At 40.4% G+C, this 18,988-nt stretch overlaps 1 protein-coding gene across 1 annotated transcript; it reads right to left on the bottom strand.

The window, feature by feature from the left end:
• Positions 1-10,764: 10,764 nt before the first annotated feature.
• Positions 10,765-18,662, bottom strand: LOC126720386 (metal tolerance protein 10-like). Its single transcript, XM_050422813.1, has 6 exons — positions 18,346-18,662; positions 14,049-14,161; positions 13,498-13,743; positions 12,366-12,446; positions 11,767-11,997; positions 10,765-11,334 (listed from the first exon to the last, which is right to left on the bottom strand). The coding sequence occupies exons 1-6, from the start codon at positions 18,512-18,514 to the stop codon at positions 10,990-10,992; spliced, it is 1,185 nt and encodes a 394-aa protein (XP_050278770.1). The 5' UTR covers positions 18,515-18,662; the 3' UTR covers positions 10,765-10,989.
• Between the last annotated feature and the right edge of the window lie 326 nt (positions 18,663-18,988).

The raw sequence follows: 18,988 nt of genomic DNA on the forward strand, positions 1-18,988 counted from the left end.
TATGAGGATATGGAGGTGGTTGAACAAGACAAAGGATCTGATGACGGTGAGGAACAGATTGTTAGATTCGTCATTGGTGCTGATGGGCTCAGGGAGTTCGTCATGCTACCAGAATGGACGGTGAATTACTTCTCGTCTATCATCAAAGAGAAGCACTTTAAGACGTTTAGGGATAACTATCAAATTCCAGAAAATATTTCCATCCGTCTACCCTATAAATCAGAGAAATGTTATTATGAAGGGGTAGATGGTGTCGGGGTTTATGAGCAAATGTTAAAGGCCGGACTCAGGTTCCACTTGAGTTCGCTTCACCATGAGCTCCTCCGTCATCTGGGATTATCCGTAAACCAAATTTCCCCTAATGCTTGGAGGGTCTTCATAGCGATGGAGATCTTGTACGGCGCAATGTCCGACGGAGCCAAGAGGCTGACGGTTAAGGAGTTCCTTCATTGCTACCGTCCGGACGAAATAGATAGGTCTAGGGGAATATATAGCTTCGTCCCCAGGAGTCCGTTATTGAAAGTCATCTATGATACGCCGGACTCAAATAGGGATTGGAAGAGCCGTTACTTCTTCCTAGAAGGTGACGGTTGGATGTGTCGTCCAGAGGACACGGATTTCATGCCCGTCGACACTACTTGGGGCATATTACACCCGTCTAGTATGGACCGTCCTCAAAATTTTAACTTATTTTTATTATGTATGTTTGAAACAATCTAACCGTCCTCTCTTCTTTGCAGTTAGACGACGCCCCCAAGTCAATTTTAAGGAGTTCGCCTTCCTTGAGAAAATCTTCTCAAAGACCCAGCCGGAGGAAAGGACTTAGGCGAAGCTCGTGACACTTAAGACCATTCATTGGTATTGCGACGGACCAGAACCAACAGCTGCTGCCGTCAAATACGAAGCACAGATTAGGAGGCGTAAGTTTGTCACCCTATTCTTGGTAAGCTACGTAACTTATTTTGATAATTAATACCCCCGTCCATGTTTCAGAGATGGATGACGCCAAGAGAAGAGCTTTGATCAGAGCCAAAGCCGCAAAGAAGACCGGCGATGATGCTCCCCCTGTGACGGGCCCAAGCAATCCGTCTGCCAAGAGGAAAACTCAGCCCAAAGTGGATCGTCAGGCCAAGAAGGCCAAAATGTCTTTGGAACCCGTCGTGGGACTTATGGCGGAGCCTCCGAAGACGGCAACTCCAATCAAGCACGGGGTTGGCAAGGGCCTAATGAATGGACCGTCGAAGGATCAAGAGAAGCCGCCCGTCCTTCTTCGAGAGGATTCTAAGCACGCCTTAGAACAGATTTCCTCCATCATATCGGCGGAGGATTATGAAGACATAGGCAATCATTCGACGGAGGCCATGGGTGAGACGGGCCTTTTTGCAATTACACAGGTAAGACAGCCCGTCTACTATTCAAATGCAAATTACATCCTCTTTGCCCATTGTTCGTTTCATAACTATCGTTTATTATTTTTTAGGCAATGGTCATGATGAAGGGGTTGATGGGACGGTGCCTCAGCCATAAGACGGCCTTGGATCGTGTACAGGCGAAAGCGGAGCAGACGGAGGAAGAACTTCTTCAGTTGCGAAACTGGAAACCCAAGATGGAGAAGAAGCTTGAACTTTCAGAGAAGGCAAGGAAAAGCCTTGAACAGGTGACGGAAGAGGCGAAGAAGGCTCTAGAGAGCAAGGACAAGGAGATAGAAGATCTGAAAAATGAAGTCCGTCAGGCTAAGGACGTTGCGGTTCGTGAGTACCGTGACTCCGACGCCCTAATTACTGAGCTAGGTGATTCTTTCCATCAAGGCTTCATGGATGCCCTCCGTCAGGTCAAGCAAGCTTATCCGGACTTGGACATTTCGAAGTTCAAAGTTGAAGACCCAGCTCAGACATCCGTCGTGCCTTCTGCTTCAGAGGATACAGATGACCTCTTTGCTGATGACGATGCCCTTGGTGACGGGGAGTCAGCACCAGCAAAAGTTGAACAAGCTAAGCCTGATACGGAAACGGTTCCTCAGTCCGTCGTCAATGCGGACAAAGTTCAGTAGCTAGATTTTTTCTTTTTCATGTACTTTGGGAACAATTCTCATCTGTTGTTGATGATATGTAAACATTGCCTTTTAATGGCCTATTTTTTGTCAAATGCATCCGTTCACTTCATTTTATATGTTAAATGTTTTAATTTTTTGAATTTTCTAATTTTGCTCTTGAATTCTGTCATTGTTTGACCTATTTACATTCGTCCAGCTATTAATTACTTATTGGATCCGGCATGTATAGGTATATTTTTAATCCTAAGAATTTATTCTTTGGAAACCCGTCTACCCGTCCACTTTGGACTAGGCTCGTCACCCTTGTAGAACGATCCGCCCACTTTGTAAACTCATTTTGGATTCGTCCATTTTAGACTTCCAATCGTCATCCTCGTGGTATGGTTCGTCCATTTTGTGGACATATTTTATATCCGTCCATTTTGAACTTCAAGAGGTCATCCTTCTGGGAAGATCCGTCCACCTTGTGGACTTTATTTTATCATCTATGTAGGATGATCTGTCCATCTTGTGGACTTTATTTTATATCCGTCCATTTTGGACTTCAAGTGGTCACCCTTCTAGGATGATCCGTCCACCTTGTGGACTTTATTTTATCATCTATGTAGGATGATCCGTCCATCTTGTGGACTTTATTTTATATCCGTCCATTTTGGACTTCACGTGGTCACCCTTCTGGGATGATCCATCCACCTTGTGGACTTTATTTTATCATCTATGTAGGATGATCCGTCCATCTTGTGGACTTTATTTTATATCCGTCCATTTTGGACTTCAAGTGGTCACCCTTCTGGATGATCCGTCCACCTTGTGGACTTTATTTTATCATCTATGTAGGATGATCCGTCCATCTTGTGGACTTTATTTTGTATCCGCCCATCTTGTGGACTTTATTTTGTATCCGTCCATTGTGGGAAATTATAATAACACATCCATGTAGAAAATCAAAATCGTATCTGATTATTATTCTTAATAGAAATGCATAAGGGAAATGTGCCTGCCCCCTTGGGCTTAAAAAGGCACGACTAGATTGTAGCAAAAAATAGCTGAAGAAAAACTAATAATTAAAAAACTTAAGAAGAAAAAAAAAAAAAAAACTGGTTGCCGTTCGCCGTGTTACTATTACTGGTAGTACTTTCTCAAGTGTTCGGCATTCCATGGATGCGGCAGCTTCTCTCCGTCTGTTGTCTCCAAGTGGTAGGTTCCTTTCCTTTTCCATGACGTAACTCGATAAGGTCCTTCTCAATTGGGGCCGAGCTTTCCCTGTGTAGAGTCTCTAGTCACACCCATGACCTTCCTGAGTACGAGGTCTCCTACTTGGAAGTCTCTATGTCGGACCCGGGAGTTGTACTATCTGGCCATGCGATCCTGGTATCTAGCGATCCTTTGCTCCGCCGCCGACCTAACCTCATCTATCAGGTCCAGCGGTAGCCTCATAGTTTCGTCATTCCTGCTCTCGTCATGGTTGTGAACCCTGTAACTCGTGAGCCCAACTTCTGCCGGGATGACCGCCTCGCTCCCGTACGTTAGTCGGAATGGCGTCTCTCCTGTTGGGGTCCTCGTCGTTGTCTTATATGCCCATAGTATGCTCGGCAATTCTTCGGGCCATATGCTCTTTGCCCCCTCGAGCCGAGTCTTGATAATCTTAAGCAGGGATCGGTTCGTGACTTCAACCTGGCCATTAGCCTGAGGATGGGCGGGTGATGAGTAGTGGTTTTTTATTCCTAGCTGTGAGCAGAAATCCCGGAAGTAGCCGTTGTCGAACTACCTCCCGTTATCTGAGACAAGGACTCTAGGAATACCAAACCTGCATATGATGCACCTCCAGACAAAACTTCTAATGTTCTTCTCTGTAATGGTGGCCAAGGCTTCCGCTTCTACCCATTTTGTGAAGTAGTCAATACCCACTACCAAGAACTTCAGCTGCCTTACCGCCATTGGGAAAGCTCCCATGATATCTAGTCCCCACTGAGCGAACGGCCATGGAGCCGTCATAGGGGTTAGCTCCTCAGCTGGCTGTCCAATAACATTGCTGAATCTCTGGCATTTGTCACAGCTTTTAAAGTAAGACTCGGCATCCTTCTGCATGGTTGGCCAGTAATGCCCAGCTCGTACCAGTTTGTGCACCAACGACCTCAATCCAGAGTGGTTCCCGCATATCCCTTCGTATACTTCCCTCATTACGTAGTCTGCCTCTTCGGCACCCAGGCATCTTAGATATGGACGGGAAAAACCTCTCTTGTACAGGATGTCTTTTATCAAGACGAACCTTGCTGCTTGGACCTTTAGCTTTCTTACTGCCTCCTTCTCATCTGGCAGTAACCCGTCCTTCAAGTATGAAATTATCTGTGTAGTCCAGTTACTTTCGGAGCGTATCTCCTGCATGTCGCCGGGGTCTATTAGTGGAGAAAGTTGAACAAAAGAAAGTACATTACCCAGTGTTATCATATGTTCTGCTGAAGCGATTTTGGCTAGCCGATCGGCGAGCTCATTTTCTCCCCTGGGGATTTGGATGACCTTAGCTTCTAGCCCGTCGATTCTCGCCCTTACTTGATCAAGATATCTCTTCATCCTTTCCCCCTTGCATTCATAATCTCCGTTTATTTGATTGGTCACGACCTGAGAGTCGCAGTAAACGACTACGCTTTTGGCTCCAGCGGCTTTGGCTAGGTCGAGGCCTGCCACCACTGCTTCGTATTCCGCTTCATTGTTGGTGGTGGGGAAGTCGAGACGGACCATACATTCAATCTTGTCTCCTTCAAGTGACAGCAATACGATGCCGACCCCCCCGGCTCGCCGATTGGATGATCTGTCGGTATACACGCTCCATTGAGGGGACCCTTCTGCCCCCTTGTCTTCGTCACGAGTAAATTCTGCTATGAAGTCGGCTACGACCTGTCCTTTAATGGCTGCACGTGGACGGTACTTAATATCAAACTCGCTCAATTCTATCACCCACAGCGTCAGTCGACCTGTAGCTTCAGGATTACTCAATGCCCTTCGCAAGGGTTTATCAGTCATTACGTTCACGGTATGGGCTTGAAAGTAGGGCTTGAGCTTGCGAGCCACCGTGACTAATGCAAAAGCGAGTTTCTCCATAGGTGGGTATCTTTCCTCGGCACCGCGGAGCGCCCGGCTGGCGTAGTATACGGGCTTCTGTACCTTATCCTCTTCTCTAATTAAGGCTGCGCTGACTGCGACAGGGGAGACAGCCAAGTAGAGGAAGAGTTCTTCACCTGGTTGCGAGGGACTCAGTAGGGGTGGTGAAGATAGATATGCTTTCAACTCCTCGAATGCTCGCTGACACTCGTCCGTCCACTCGAAAGACTTCTTTAACGTGCGAAAGAAGGGCAAACACTTGTCCGTGGCTCTCGACACGAATCTATTTAACGCCGCTATCTTGCCGTTAAGGCTTTGTACTTCCTTCACATTTCGCGGAGGGGCCATCTCTATTATGGCTCGGATCTTGTCCGGGTTAGCCTCAATCCCCCTTTGAGATACCATGAATCCTAGGAATTTTCCTGCCGTTACGCCGAATGCGCACTTTCCCGGATTGAGCTTCATGTTATAGGATCGAAGCGTACCGAATATTTCCCTAAGATCTTCCAGGTGGTCTTCCTCCTTCCGGCTCTTCACTAGCATGTCATCGACATAGACCTGGACATTCCTCCCAATTTGCTGCGCGAACATCTTGTTCATTAGTCTTTGGTATGTTGCCCTCGCATTTTTTAGGCCGAATGGCATTACTTTGTAACAAAAGAGTCCTTGACTGGTCACGAACGAAGTCTTCTCCTGATCAGCCTCATGCATGCGGATCTGGTTATAATCCGAGAAAGCGTCCATGAAGCTTAGTAACTGGTGTTGAGCCGTCGAGTCTACTAGGACGTCGACCCTTGGAAGGGGATAGCTATCTTTGGGACACACTTTGTTAAGATCGGTGAAGTCCACGCACATCCGCCACTTGCCGTTCGCTTTTTTCACCATTACTACATTCGCCAGCCAATCGGGATAATAGACTTCCCTAATGAAGCTTGCCTCTTGTAGTTTGCGGACTTCTTCCGCTATTGCTTGGTCTCGTTCCGGGGCGAACACTCTCTTCTTCTGTCGAACGGGTGGAAAGGAGGGCAATACATTCAACTTATGTACCATGACTGAGGGATCGATTCCTAGCATGTCGTCATGACTCCAGGCGAACACATCTTGATTGCTCCTCAAGAAAGTTATGAGCTCTTGACGGATTGTGGGTTTGGCGAGCGTTCCGATCTTGGTTGTTCGGTCCGGATTGGAGCTGTCGAGTGTTATCTCCTCTAGCTTCTCTGTTGGTTCTGCAACCGTTCGGTGCTCTTCTATGTTCAAGGTCTGGATTTGGTCTTCCATCTCCATCATAGCCACGTAGCATTCCCGTGCGGCCATTTGACTTCCGCGGAGCTCTCCTACTCCATAATCCGTAGGAAACTTGATCATCAGATGGTAAGTTGATGTCACCGCCTTCCACGAGTTGAGCGTGGGTCGTCCGAGGATAGCGTTGTAAGCGGACGAGCAATCGACCACCAGGAAGGTTACGTCCCTGGTGATTTGCTGGGGGTAATCGCCTACCGTCACTGATAACGTGACCGCGCCCAAAGGGAATACCCGACTCCCTCCGAAACCAACGAGCGGGGCGTTCGTCGGTATCGATCGCTCCTTGCCAATCCTCATTTGCTGGAATGCCGGATAGTACAAGATATCGGCCGAGTTGCCGTTGTCAATCAACACCCGGTGCATGTTGTAGTCTCCTACCCGCATGCTGACGACGAGGGCATCATCGTGTGGATGGTGTAGGCGTCGTGCACCTTCTTCTGAGAACCCGATAATGGGGCCTTCTCTCCTTGCTATCTTCGGCACGGTGCCCGTCAGTTGGACGCTCTGCACCATCCGGAGGTACGTTTTGCGGGCCTTTTTTGAAGACCCGGTTGCAACTGTTCCTCCAATTATCATCCTTATGTCTCCTATGGGAGGTCTTGGTCGCTCGTTCTCTCGCCAAGGGTGTTGTTCTTGCGGGGGTGGATCCGTTCTCTCCTTGCTGACGAATTTTTGCAGCTTTCCTTGTCGGATAAGGGTTTCAATTTGCTGCTTCAAGTCGTAGCAATCGGCTGTGTCGTGACCATGGTCACGGTGGAAGCGGCAATATTTATCCCTGGATCATTTGTTAGGATCACTCTTCAGCTTTCCCGGAAACGTCAGGGCCCCTTCGTCTTTAATCTGCATTAGGACTTGGTCTATCGGGGCTGTTAACGGGGTGAAACTCGTGAACCTTCCGCCCATGGCTTTAGGGTGTCTCTCCTCCCTTCGTTCTCCCATCCTGCCTTTCTTCCGCCCCTGGTCCTGTCGGGGGTCTTCTTGTCTGTCTCTTTTCTTGGGCCTATCTTCTCGGGCTAATAGCGCGTCTTCAGCGTTCATATATTTGGTGGCCCTGTAAAGCACCTCAGACATAGTCTTTGGGTCGTTCTTGTATAGTGAGAACAAAAACTTACCCCCCCCTTCAGCCTATTCGTGAATGCTGCTACCAGTATCTTGTCGTCGGCTTCGTTAATCGAGAGCGCCTCTTTATTGAAGCGTGATATGTAGGCCCTTAATGTCTCCTCCTCTCGCTGCTTGATATTCATTAAACAAGCTGTGGACTTCTTATACCGATGTCCTCCAATGAAGTGCGTAGTAAATTGAGCGCTTAGCTCCTTGAAGGTGCTGATGGAGTTGGGTGCTAGCCGGCTGAACCAAATCCTTGCTGCGCCCTTTAGGGTTGTAGGAAAGGCCCTGCACATAATCGCGTCTGCCACTCCCTAAAGGTGCATCAGGGTCTTGAAGGTCTCTAGGTGATCTAGAGAGTCCTTGACCCCGTCATAACTATCCATATTTGGCATGCAGAACTTACTTGGCAGGGGGAAGGAGTTGACGGTTGTCGTAAATGGCGGGTTAGTCCGGTTGACATGGTCGTCAAGATCACTGGACACTCGTCCCTTGAGAGTATTCATCATCACTTCCATCTGTTCCTTCATCACCTGCATCTCCGTGATGATGGGTGGTGGAGCAGTATCTGCCAGAGAAGGAATGCTAGTGTCCTGTCGCTCTGGTCTGCTTGGGGCTTTGCTCTCCTGTGGTCCTTCGTGATTCCTTCTTTCAGCGCTGGTCCCTTCTTGATCCGCTCCTTGGTTATTGGTTGCCGCATTTTTCTGGTTCAGCTTTTCTTCTAGGTCGTGGTTTTGTTTGGTGAGGCGCTCCACGGCTGTGGCGAGCGTCCTGACCTGTCTCTTAAGAGCAGTCGTAGGGGCTTCTTCTTCTTGAACGTCGTTAGTGGTCGCCATTGAGCGAGTGAGTACCATGTAACTCTTTTGTCTAGGAAGCGATAATGTGCTACGTTTCCCACAGACGGCGCCAACTGATGATGCCGAAAATATCACCAATAGGTCACACAGCACTCACGACTCGAAGCGAACCTGCACAACAAAAATGATCGAAAGAAAACCTTAGAGAGCACCGGTGTGGTGCCGGGCAAATACTCTCCAAAGGTCAAGTTAGAACTATTCTCACAACTCTAGAGTGTTAGAGAGGGTAAATTATGCGTACCTTGATTTGCGAGGGTATTAGGGCTTTTATAGTAGTAGAGAGTCGGCTTTTCCTTCTTGGTGTCCAAGTCTTTTCCATATGGGACTCTACTTCAAGTCTTTCTGAGCGTGGTGAGCAAGGTTTTCCTTATAGAGGAGATCTATTTTCAGTGTGCGTGTCTTCTAGAATCACCCTTGTGCTCGGATTTCCATATTGGAATTCTAGGGCGTTTCTAGGCAATGAGCGATAGAGATCTTAGATCATGGGCCCTTACTGTGCCCTTCGGCGATGGGCCTTCAAAGAGTGTTGGATCATCTTTACACTGGCCCAACAGTTCCTATCCGTCAGGCCCATTACCATAGGCCCGTCAAGCTCATATTTTATCCTCTTCAAGAGTCATCGCCATCAAATCTATTGCCTCAGTCATCTTCCTATTTAAATGAAGTTGCTTTTATGAATCTACTTTGTGCTTGCTTTGTATGAAAGTAATGGGATTTGAATGATTTTTTGTTTCTAGTTATTAATGGAGCAGAGTAATGGGATTTGAATGATTTGTTTCTAGTTATTATTTATTAATGGAGGAGAGACAGAAGAGGTTTAGTGGCTAAAACAGGAGGTGGTATAACATGCATCTGATTCATGATTAATTTTCTCCTCTAGAGAGAAAGAGAGAAGAGGATGGAGAACTAAAGTCTATACGATATTAATGTTTGAGTTAAATTAGTTAGGTGAGATGCACGTGACCAAGACACTTATATCAGTTTAGGCGTTTAGTTTGATTTTGGCTAAATTAAAATTACACCCGTTAAATTTTTCTAAGATTTAATTTAGTCCTTTAACTTTTCTTTCATTTAATTCAGTCTTCTAACTTTTAACTTTGTTCAATTTTGTCCCTCCATTAGTCTCGATTAAAATTGCATCATTAACTTTCAACTCTATTTAATACAAAACTACATCGTTTTGGGGAGACTTTAACAACTCAATTTTGATGCAGACTAACATGAGAACTGAATTGAACAAGATTGAAAATTATAGGACTAAATTAAATGAAAGTATATTTATATTATTGAATTTTAGGTAAAGTTAGAGAGTACAATTTGAAATTTAGCCTTTGATTTTTTATTACTCAAGCAAAGGGCTTTGTTTGCTATTTTTTGCCACATCATCAAATCCATTGACATCCAAGGTTGTGATTTCCTTTTTTTCACGTTTTTCCTGTGTCATCTTTTAAGATTATGTTAGTAGATTGATGATTTCACATAATCTTTACCCTTTTATTATAAGAAGTTAAGGATTTAAAAAACTCTACATAGTAGAGTTTTCTAGCTAAGAACTCTAGAAGATCTTGATGCAAATATTAAACACAACCGAGCAAAAATAGGGTTTAAGCATGCTAAAAGGAAATTTGCTTTGACACTGCAACACAACAGAAAGACAAAAATAAAATGGGGGAAAATCATTCATTCAAAAAAATTAAAAAAAAAAATATATATATATATATCCAAAGCTTTTGAAATGTTGACACTGAAACTACTGAACTCAGTGTGTCTGAGTTAATGATTGTGAATTGTAATAAAAACCCAATTGAATTGAGGCTAATAAAAGCAGTGCCACTAAGAACAATTCAAAAAAGGACCCCAAAAAAATGTGGGTGTGATTGAACACACAAGCATTTATGTGCTGCTTTCTTGAATCCTTACAAGACTACTTTTCATAGGACAAACCATGGTTTCATCTTACGTTTGAGATGTAGAGAAGACCTAGCCTGAATATATTAAGGAACCGAGTTAAGAAAAACACTTCACTCTACCTCATATCAGATTAGGATATACACCCAATTAATCAAGGTGCACAGAGGCTAGCTGTTGAATATATAATAAATATTTCCCACCATCTGAATATATTAGCCAACATCTTGAACACTATGAATCTATGATAGCCACAGAAGAATTTAGCTGACAATAAGAAGTTTTGACACCCATTTCAAGTCACGTGGCACTACAACAGTTTAGGCTTTTAGCAGATACAAAATGGAAAATCAATGGTTGTAAATACTAAAGAATTCCTCGACAAGTATAATTAGAGGTTAATGCTTCAATAACTTCCACGATTAAATTTGACAAGAACAATGAAATGAATGCTTGCAGCATAAGATTGTATCATAAAATGTCCAAATTTTTATCATCTTACATTAAAAAAAAAGTGCTTGCATCCCAAGGATTAGCGACGTTAAAATCCTATTCAGTCTGTTTGGGAGAACAATAAAACTGCATCAATACTAAGTGAATCAGAAACTCATTTGAAAGCCCTCGTGATTTGGAAAGGCTGAGATCTGACAATTACTACCATTGTCATCAAACTGTGGTCTTGTGCTCAGGCTTGTGAGTATACTCAAAGTCTATATGCACAAAAGCTCTCTCAATTTCAGGGAGTTGCTCCAGCTTCTCTTGCAGTGTCTCACCAATATTATGTGCTTTGTTCAGAAGCATGTCTTGTGGCAAAACTATGTCAACCTCCACAAAATAATGACAACCAAAAGTGTATGCTCTTACTGTGTCAATGTGCTTGATATCTTCATGGTGGTTCCATATCAGATATGTTAACTTTGCCAAAAATTCAGGTGGTGCTGTCCTTCCAATTAGTGCAAATACATTCTCAAAGACCGTCTTTGTCCATGTATTCATTGTATATAAAGCTATCTGCATCACAGGTTAAAAGATATCATCATGATAAGAGTAAGATTCAACTCCAAGAACCCAAAAATTCCATCTTGAGGCCACTTGGTGCCCAATTGGTATCCCGATTTGAAGTGGAATTTAATATGTACAGGTTTTTTAAACGTCAATTTTTTCCAGATACAGCTCTTTCTAAAAGCTGAAACAAGAAGCCATACCAAACAGGAATTCTACCATGTCAAGGCATGAAGTGGCATTTTACTTTTTTTTTTTTCTGTTTAATTGAGTCATAAGAGTGGAAAAACCAATATTTTGTTATATTTAAAATTGGTTGCTGGTAATTGAGGAACTAAAAACTTATAGAGTAGCTGAACCCTATTACATACAGTACAGTAAAAAGGGAAAAAAAGGGAGGGGGGGGGGGGGGGGGGGGGGATCAGTTGCATATGAACTTACTATAATAGCTCCAGTAGGGTCAATCCACCATTTATATCGAATGGCCAGGACAGCTGCTGCCAAACCAATTGAATTAGTAATAACATCGAAGAAATGATCTTGTGCATAGGCTCTAACAATTTCATTTTTAAATCTTCGACAATAGACCATGAGCGCAAACTTCACTACAGTTACGAAGCACATTATTCCAATCATCCATTTCTCCTTCTGAGGATCCTTTTCAGGCTCAGTCTGTAATCAGCACATGAAATGATGATTATATTAATCACTGATAATTGTAAAAGACTGTGATTATATTAATCAGCGCAAACTTTAGAATAACCATGCACAAGTGTTGCATTCACCAACTAAGACTGTGATCTAACTAGGATCTCATGCATTTGGGTAGTACCTCAAAACCTATGTCATCCTAAAGCACTAATAACTAAGGAAACCTTGGAGCTCTGAGCTCTGACAAAACATCAAGAAGGGTGCTAATCTACAAACCCTTCTCAAATCCAACTTTGGTTAACATGTGTACAAGTCCAACTGTGCTCACCGACTCAGCGCCATATATACCCTTAAATTAAGTCAAAGCAAATATGATTAAAGTTGCATACCTTATTAACGAATTGTCGACCAGACTCAAGCAGTATTTGTAATCCTAGAGTTGCCATTACTGATGCAAAAACAATGATTCCCTGCAAGCTCAATATAAATTAGTAAAATATTTGTTGTGTTATAGCATAAGTGTTGTAACAAAATGTTCAAGCACAGTCTCGGCATATGTGATGTGATTATTAGCATGCCTTGGGTCCGCATCCCCATAAGTCATAGTCACCCTTGAACCTAACCTACATTCAAAAACTATTCCCAAAACCAATGCTATTTAATTTTATTCCCAAAAGAAGATTGTTTGACTGCTTTTCCATTTTATAAAAAAAAAGTTATTATTATTCTAGAGTTTCTTTTCATTGCTTGATATGCAGAAGGAAAAAGCCAATGGTCCCTTCATTTTCTCATTTAACAAACTCTGTAAAAAAAACCACTATTTTTTCCTTTGGCAAACTCAATATGACATGCTCAATATTTTGATAACATAATGAGTGTCTAAAGCATGACCTGATGAAATCTTTAGATGTGTAGTAAATTAATTTTAAACTTCTTGGAATGGAATAAATCTGTAGCCTAAACACCTAACACCATTACATTTCTCTTTATTGCTTTTCTGCTTTTCCCTCAAGCATTTGTGGATTATGATCTAGTTGAGGCACCAGCAGTAATGGTGGAAATAGCACTGCAGTATATTTCCCTCATTTATCACAACAATGCCAACGATTGGCAAAATGGAAAAAAGAAAAGCACATTCCTTGACTTCTTTGGGGCTAACTTGTTAATTAGTTTAAGATGCACAATTTCTCTCCACCAACTTCTGAGCAACCAAATGAGGCAAAGGTGCAACACTAACCAAGTACAATTGAATTCTCATTATCAGCCTTAACAACTTAAATCTATCAGAATCTGCATTTTAAAATTATCTGAAATACAAAAGATTAAGGAAACTAAAACAGTAGTCTTTTCTGCTTTACTCAGTTGGAGTTACGGTAATGGCCTGACAGAAAAGAGAAGACTATTTTTTATCATGGCAGTAAAACTTATTCAAGTAATTGCAGGAAGGTTGAGTCAAAAATTCAAATATACATTAAGTTATTTCCAAATGCACCCTCACAATTGTTGGATTAAATGACTTACCACTGGCTGCATCCTTTTTTTTCCAATTGGATAATGATACTGGTTTGGGTTTCGCATGGCATGAGAAGTGAACCACAATATAAACCCCGACAAGAGATCTAAGAGTGAATCCAAGGTAGAGGCAATAACTGCCAATGATCTGCTCTCAATAGAAGCAAAAACCTTGGCCGCAAAGAGCACAACGTTAGCTAAATTTGATATCCGGATAGCCAATCTCTCACTCTTTGCAAGCTGCTTCATCTCATCCTGAGAAAGTGTAAATGGATCAACAAAAGAAATCAGTTTCTGTTTTCCAGGAAATGAGACAGATTTAGTTGAAAGGATATAGTTCTTTTTTTTTTGGGCCAGGGGGGGTGGGGGCAGAGCTTGAAACCTCTGTTTGTACTCAGGAATTGGGCATGGCATCCAGCATTTAAAGAATGTTTATGAATAAAAAATCTTATTCATAAAGAACTTCCAGTGTACTCAGGCTTCGCCCTTTTTCTTTTCAATAAAATCTTCTTACTATACAACCAAAAAAATCATTAAAGCAACCTTGCGGAACAACCAACCTCAGTTAGATTTCCAGGAGCAAAACCTGATGCAGTCATAGCCTCCATCTCAGTAAACCCTTCAAGGAGCCTTTCTTGTTTCTTGTAGTAATCAGCAACCTTGCATCGTTTCCCTGCAGTCAAGAGTACAAGTTTTACATTACATTCATCACTAATATTTGACAACAAGATGAATTAAAGCATCCAAATTCATCAAATTTTTATTTATGTTTCATTTTCCAAAAGAACTAAACATCACACTCTTTTTTTTTAAACATCACACATGTTAAGATTAAGAAAACATTTTTTTTATATGTTAAAGATTAAGAAAACATTGATTGATTATGATTATAACTATAAGCATAACGACTGAAAACAAAGGCAATATGTGAAGTGCCTTGCCAAAGCTCCAATAGGAAGTTCAAAGCTGTCAGGTTATCTATAGTTACTCTCTTTCGGTATCATCTCTTAAGAATGTGAAAGGGGTTATTCAGAAATTTAAAGCAAAAGAAATATGGAACGCCCTTGCTGTTAAATGGAAGAACCAACTACACAAAAAATTCAATCATTTAAAATATTTTTTCAATTTATTTATCCAAGTACGGTTTTTTTTTTTAATAACATATGGAACCTTTCTAAAGAAGAGCTTTTTGGACTTGCCTTTAGCCAAAAAAAAAAACTACGGGCAATTGACCCCACTTGCCAGAACCAATTATTGGCTAATCCGGGGCATTCACCCCTAAAGGGCTAAGCAATTGTAATCATAATAAAGTCGGAATAGCTGGTCAACATTCAAAAATCAATTCATTTGCATAATTTCATCTTATTTGTACAAGATTCCCTGGTGAAGGTTTTGGATTTGATGGCAATCATGCATGTCAGCTATTTTGAAGGCCAAAATCAGAAAGTTGCTTTACCAAACTAAGCTAACTAGTATATTTTCAGAAGATATGGGAAACCACACCAACCACATACTATTTCCTGATTTTAGAACAGCTGAAGAGTATAGCTAACAGATTCCATCTAAATGCTTCTTTGCACATATGAATGCCAAAGCAATATTCAATGCATCAGCAGGACCATTAAATTTCTTTGCAGCAAACTGCTGTCATACTTGAAGATCTAAAAACCACAATGGAAGGAATAAGTTGTAGCAAGTTTTAACCAAAACTGATAAAACCACCCCGTTAATTAGAACTGATATGTGGAATAAGATGCGCCAATTTTTAACCAGTTCAAGTCATCAACAGAAGCTTGAGGGTTCTAATAATTTTTTTAAATGACAACAAAACAGCAATAAACAAGATCAAACTCCCTATAAGAATCATCGCTGACTCGAGCAATAGACTGGTGCTTTGTTCTTAAAAACATTTTGTATGTGTTTCCCCGAACAAAGCCAAATCAAGTAGAATTGCATGTGTTATATCTGGTGTGTTTTGCTTGTCTTTGCTAGCTTAGAGCACTCAAATCGGTAGGCATATGGTAGACAAATGTGTAAAATTTACTCAATTTTGCCTAAAAATAACTCACATCAATTAGTATATAATTGTGTAAATTTACAAGTTTGGTATAATAACTGTATAAATTTACACCAAAACTATTCATTTTGCATTTAGTTTTTTATTCTTTCTTTACGTATCCCAAGGATGAAGAAAGAAAATGGATGGTGGTTGTGTGTGAAGAAAGACAAAAAAAATTTTAAATCAAGAAAAAATGATATTTTAATGAAATGTAATGTAAAATAGATAATCTAATATGTGGTGTTTTAAAAAGTAAGTATGTAAAATATAAAAAGTAAATTTTTATGCTAAAATAGACAAGAATTTTTGTACGAGCTTAAAGCTCTTAGGTTTGAATGGTAGATTACAAATTGGGAGGAGACAACTTCTCACTTTTCTGACAATTCAATATGTGAGGAATACATTAGCTAAATGAGAATGACATTATAGATAAGAAAGAGTTGACTTTATCTTTTCTATGAGTTCAACCTTTTGTAATGTGATGTTACAAGTCTAGTAGAGGAAGTTAAGCATTTTTGTGTTCCATGCAAACAAAAGTACAAATGTGGAAGTGAAAGAGTGTTGAGGTGTCTGAAGTGTGTAGCAAAGTCAGTTTTCTTTCCCCGAGATCTCGCTTGAGAGTGGTGAAATCAATTATTTGTTAAGAATAACCTCTCCAATAAAATTTATTATTGTGTGACAAAACATCTGCAGTGCAAAATCTCAACACTACCAACCAGGTTTAGGCATAGTTTATACCCACCTAAAAGTAAAACAATCACCAAACTTTGATTAAAATAGGACACAAGAAGCAATCACCAAATTCAACATGCCTCTTTTTCTAGCAGTCAGGAACTTCCACTTTTTACACCCACCACCACCCAAAAAAAAAAAAAAACACCTAAAAACTGAACATTCACAATTTGAATCAAGTTTTTTTTTTTTTTTTTTTCCTTTTTTTACAACTATTTCTGCAGTTTTCCAATTCATAAACCAGAGTCATATAACTTAACAATTCTTTGATGATTTTCAACTATTTAACTTTCTTACTACTATTGAAACTTTTTCAACCAATAATTTACAATTAAAGAACCCATTTCAATCAATAACTAAATTAACAAACACTAGGCTTAAAAAAAATGCATTAGACTTCCATAACATCTAAAAGGGACCACTAGTACCTAACTAAAGAGGCAAGGAACCTTTCTTATTGTGTAAGAGAGCATTAGTTTTCTGCTGGACCAATTGTTCCACATGCCTAAGCTTAAGTGAACGCATCACATATTTGATACCAAAACAAACAGCTAATTTATGTGGTACTTGCGTGCCCGTGACTTGTTTCTTATCTACAGACCTTGTCATAAGAATTCCATTCCATAAATGGGCGCCACGTAATGTTTAATCTTCCCAAAGGTAGTCAGTAATGACCACATACACATCTATTGTGTTTTTATGTAAATTGTGCCACACAAATGAACCTACCACGTGATCGATCACCTAAAGAAACATGGAAGATAGTCCAAAATTCAAGCAAAAGCGACCTCCACATTATCAAAAAACACACTTGCTTTTTTTGGTGCACAGATCTCCATATCCTTACCTAAAACTCCATATACTAGGCACCTAATATGAATTTGACACTTCAGATATGAAGCTGACAACTGCCATGAATGGTTTGCAGAGTGAGCCAAGCCCACTACGCAAGTGGCAGAAAAAACAAAACCATGAAAAAGAACAAAAAATCTAGTGCCATAACCTTATGTACACAATCGGATGAAGAGAGAAAAATATTGGGTTCTGTGAAAGTGATAAACAGTAAATCTCAGTCGGCATAAAATAATTGTGAAAAAGTTGTTACAATTGATGCCGCCTCAGACCAAAAAGAAAAGGTTAAGTCACATAAGCCAAAGGAAAAAGCTTAGGTATACTTTATTTTCTGTATACCTTTTCTTAAAAAGAACAAAACTTTTCAAAACACTACAGTAAATTGTTCACTGCATCTAAGAAATTTTATTTAATTTCGTTGTTTAATTTATATAAGAGTTTTATATAAAGTGTTCCCCTAAAGCCAAAAATCATTAAACATATAAAAATTAAATCAGAACTCGGCTGAGTCGACTCAGTTAACAACCCCAAAAAATCAGCTTTCATTAAACAAAGAACATCTCTGTTTCTCAATAGAGATTGAAAAACATCTATGAAAAGAAGAAGAAGAAGAAGTAAAAACACAACTTTTTTTGGCTTTTTTCTGTGCAAGATTCAAAACCCAGGTTTTTTTTTTTTTTTTACTTGTCAAAAAAATAAAAATAAAATAAAATAAAAACCTGGGTTTTGAATCTTGCACAGAAAAAAGCCAAAAAAAAATAAACTAAAAATAGCAACTTTAATTTTATATTGACGTTGCCTGGCCATCATAAAACTCTTGGTGCTTAACTTTGCTCCCTTTTTCATTGAACTTTATGCTTATACAAGCTAAAACAAAAACAAAAAAGCAAATACCTTTTTGAGCATAATATCAAATATATAATAAACACATATATAAGTATATACATAAGCTGCTTGACTGAGAAAATTCTGAAAGCAAAAATAACATCTTTGAACAAAATTGCATCTGGGTCTTGAATCTTGGTAAGAAAAAAAAAAAAGCAAATACCAAAAGCAAAACTTTCATTCTATATTAACATATGGCCTGGCCATTATAAAACTCACCAAAAACAAAAACAAAAACAACAAAAAAAAACAAAAAAGCAAAAACCCTTTTGAAAATAGTATCAAAAATATTATACATATATACATAAGGATTTGTGAAGAGGGCTGACCTGTGGTACGACGAAAGCGGCGCAGAATGAAGGAGCCACGTTCATCTCTTCTTTGAGGCAGTACAGGAAACTCTTGCAGGTTTAGCCTCCATGACACGTCTGCTGGCAAAAGAGGCTCCCTTCTGCTCTCAATGTTTTCCTCCACCGTGCCTCTCTTTCCATCTTCCATCACTCTCTCACTCTCTCTCGAAAAAAAAAATAAAAAAACACACTGTTCTTTGTTGAGCTTTTGGTTTTTTTATTTTTTATTTTATTTATTTATTTTTTTTGGCTTGAATGAGAATCACAAAACATGTGAAAGGCTATAAAGTGGCACAATCTGTACCACAACTCATATATAGCAACTCATGTATATAGCGGATTGTGAGCAGTAAAGAGGTGATTCTATATACATCTACCATCATTCACGTGAGCGAATTGTATCACAAGATATTCAACTTTAGGTGGCAGAAGCAATATTCTTTTGATAGTATGTTTGCCAAGTGACAAGCATAGAGAGAAAGTATTTATTAATTTACAGCTTTCTATTTTGGACGTTTGTAAATAAATTAAATGTTTTGACTTCTTTAAACTGTTGTGGCCTATTTTAAGAATGTATATATTTTCATTAAACATTTAGATTCTTTACACTTTTCAAAGTTCA

This window comes from Quercus robur, chromosome 4 (assembly GCF_932294415.1).
Source record: "Quercus robur chromosome 4, dhQueRobu3.1, whole genome shotgun sequence".
NCBI classification, from domain to species: domain Eukaryota; kingdom Viridiplantae; phylum Streptophyta; class Magnoliopsida; order Fagales; family Fagaceae; genus Quercus; species Quercus robur.

Coding starts and splice junctions, on each gene's coding strand:
- LOC126720386 (XM_050422813.1), bottom strand. CDS start 18,514: ATGGAAGATGGAAAGAGAGGCACGGTGGAGGAAAACATTGAGAGCAGA. Junction 13,744..14,048: donor CTCCTGGAAATCTAACTGAG/GTTGGTTGTTCC, acceptor ACACTTTCTCAG/GATGAGATGAAGCAGCTTGC. Junction 11,998..12,365: donor GTCGACAATTCGTTAATAAG/GTATGCAACTTT, acceptor TGCTGATTACAG/ACTGAGCCTGAAAAGGATCC.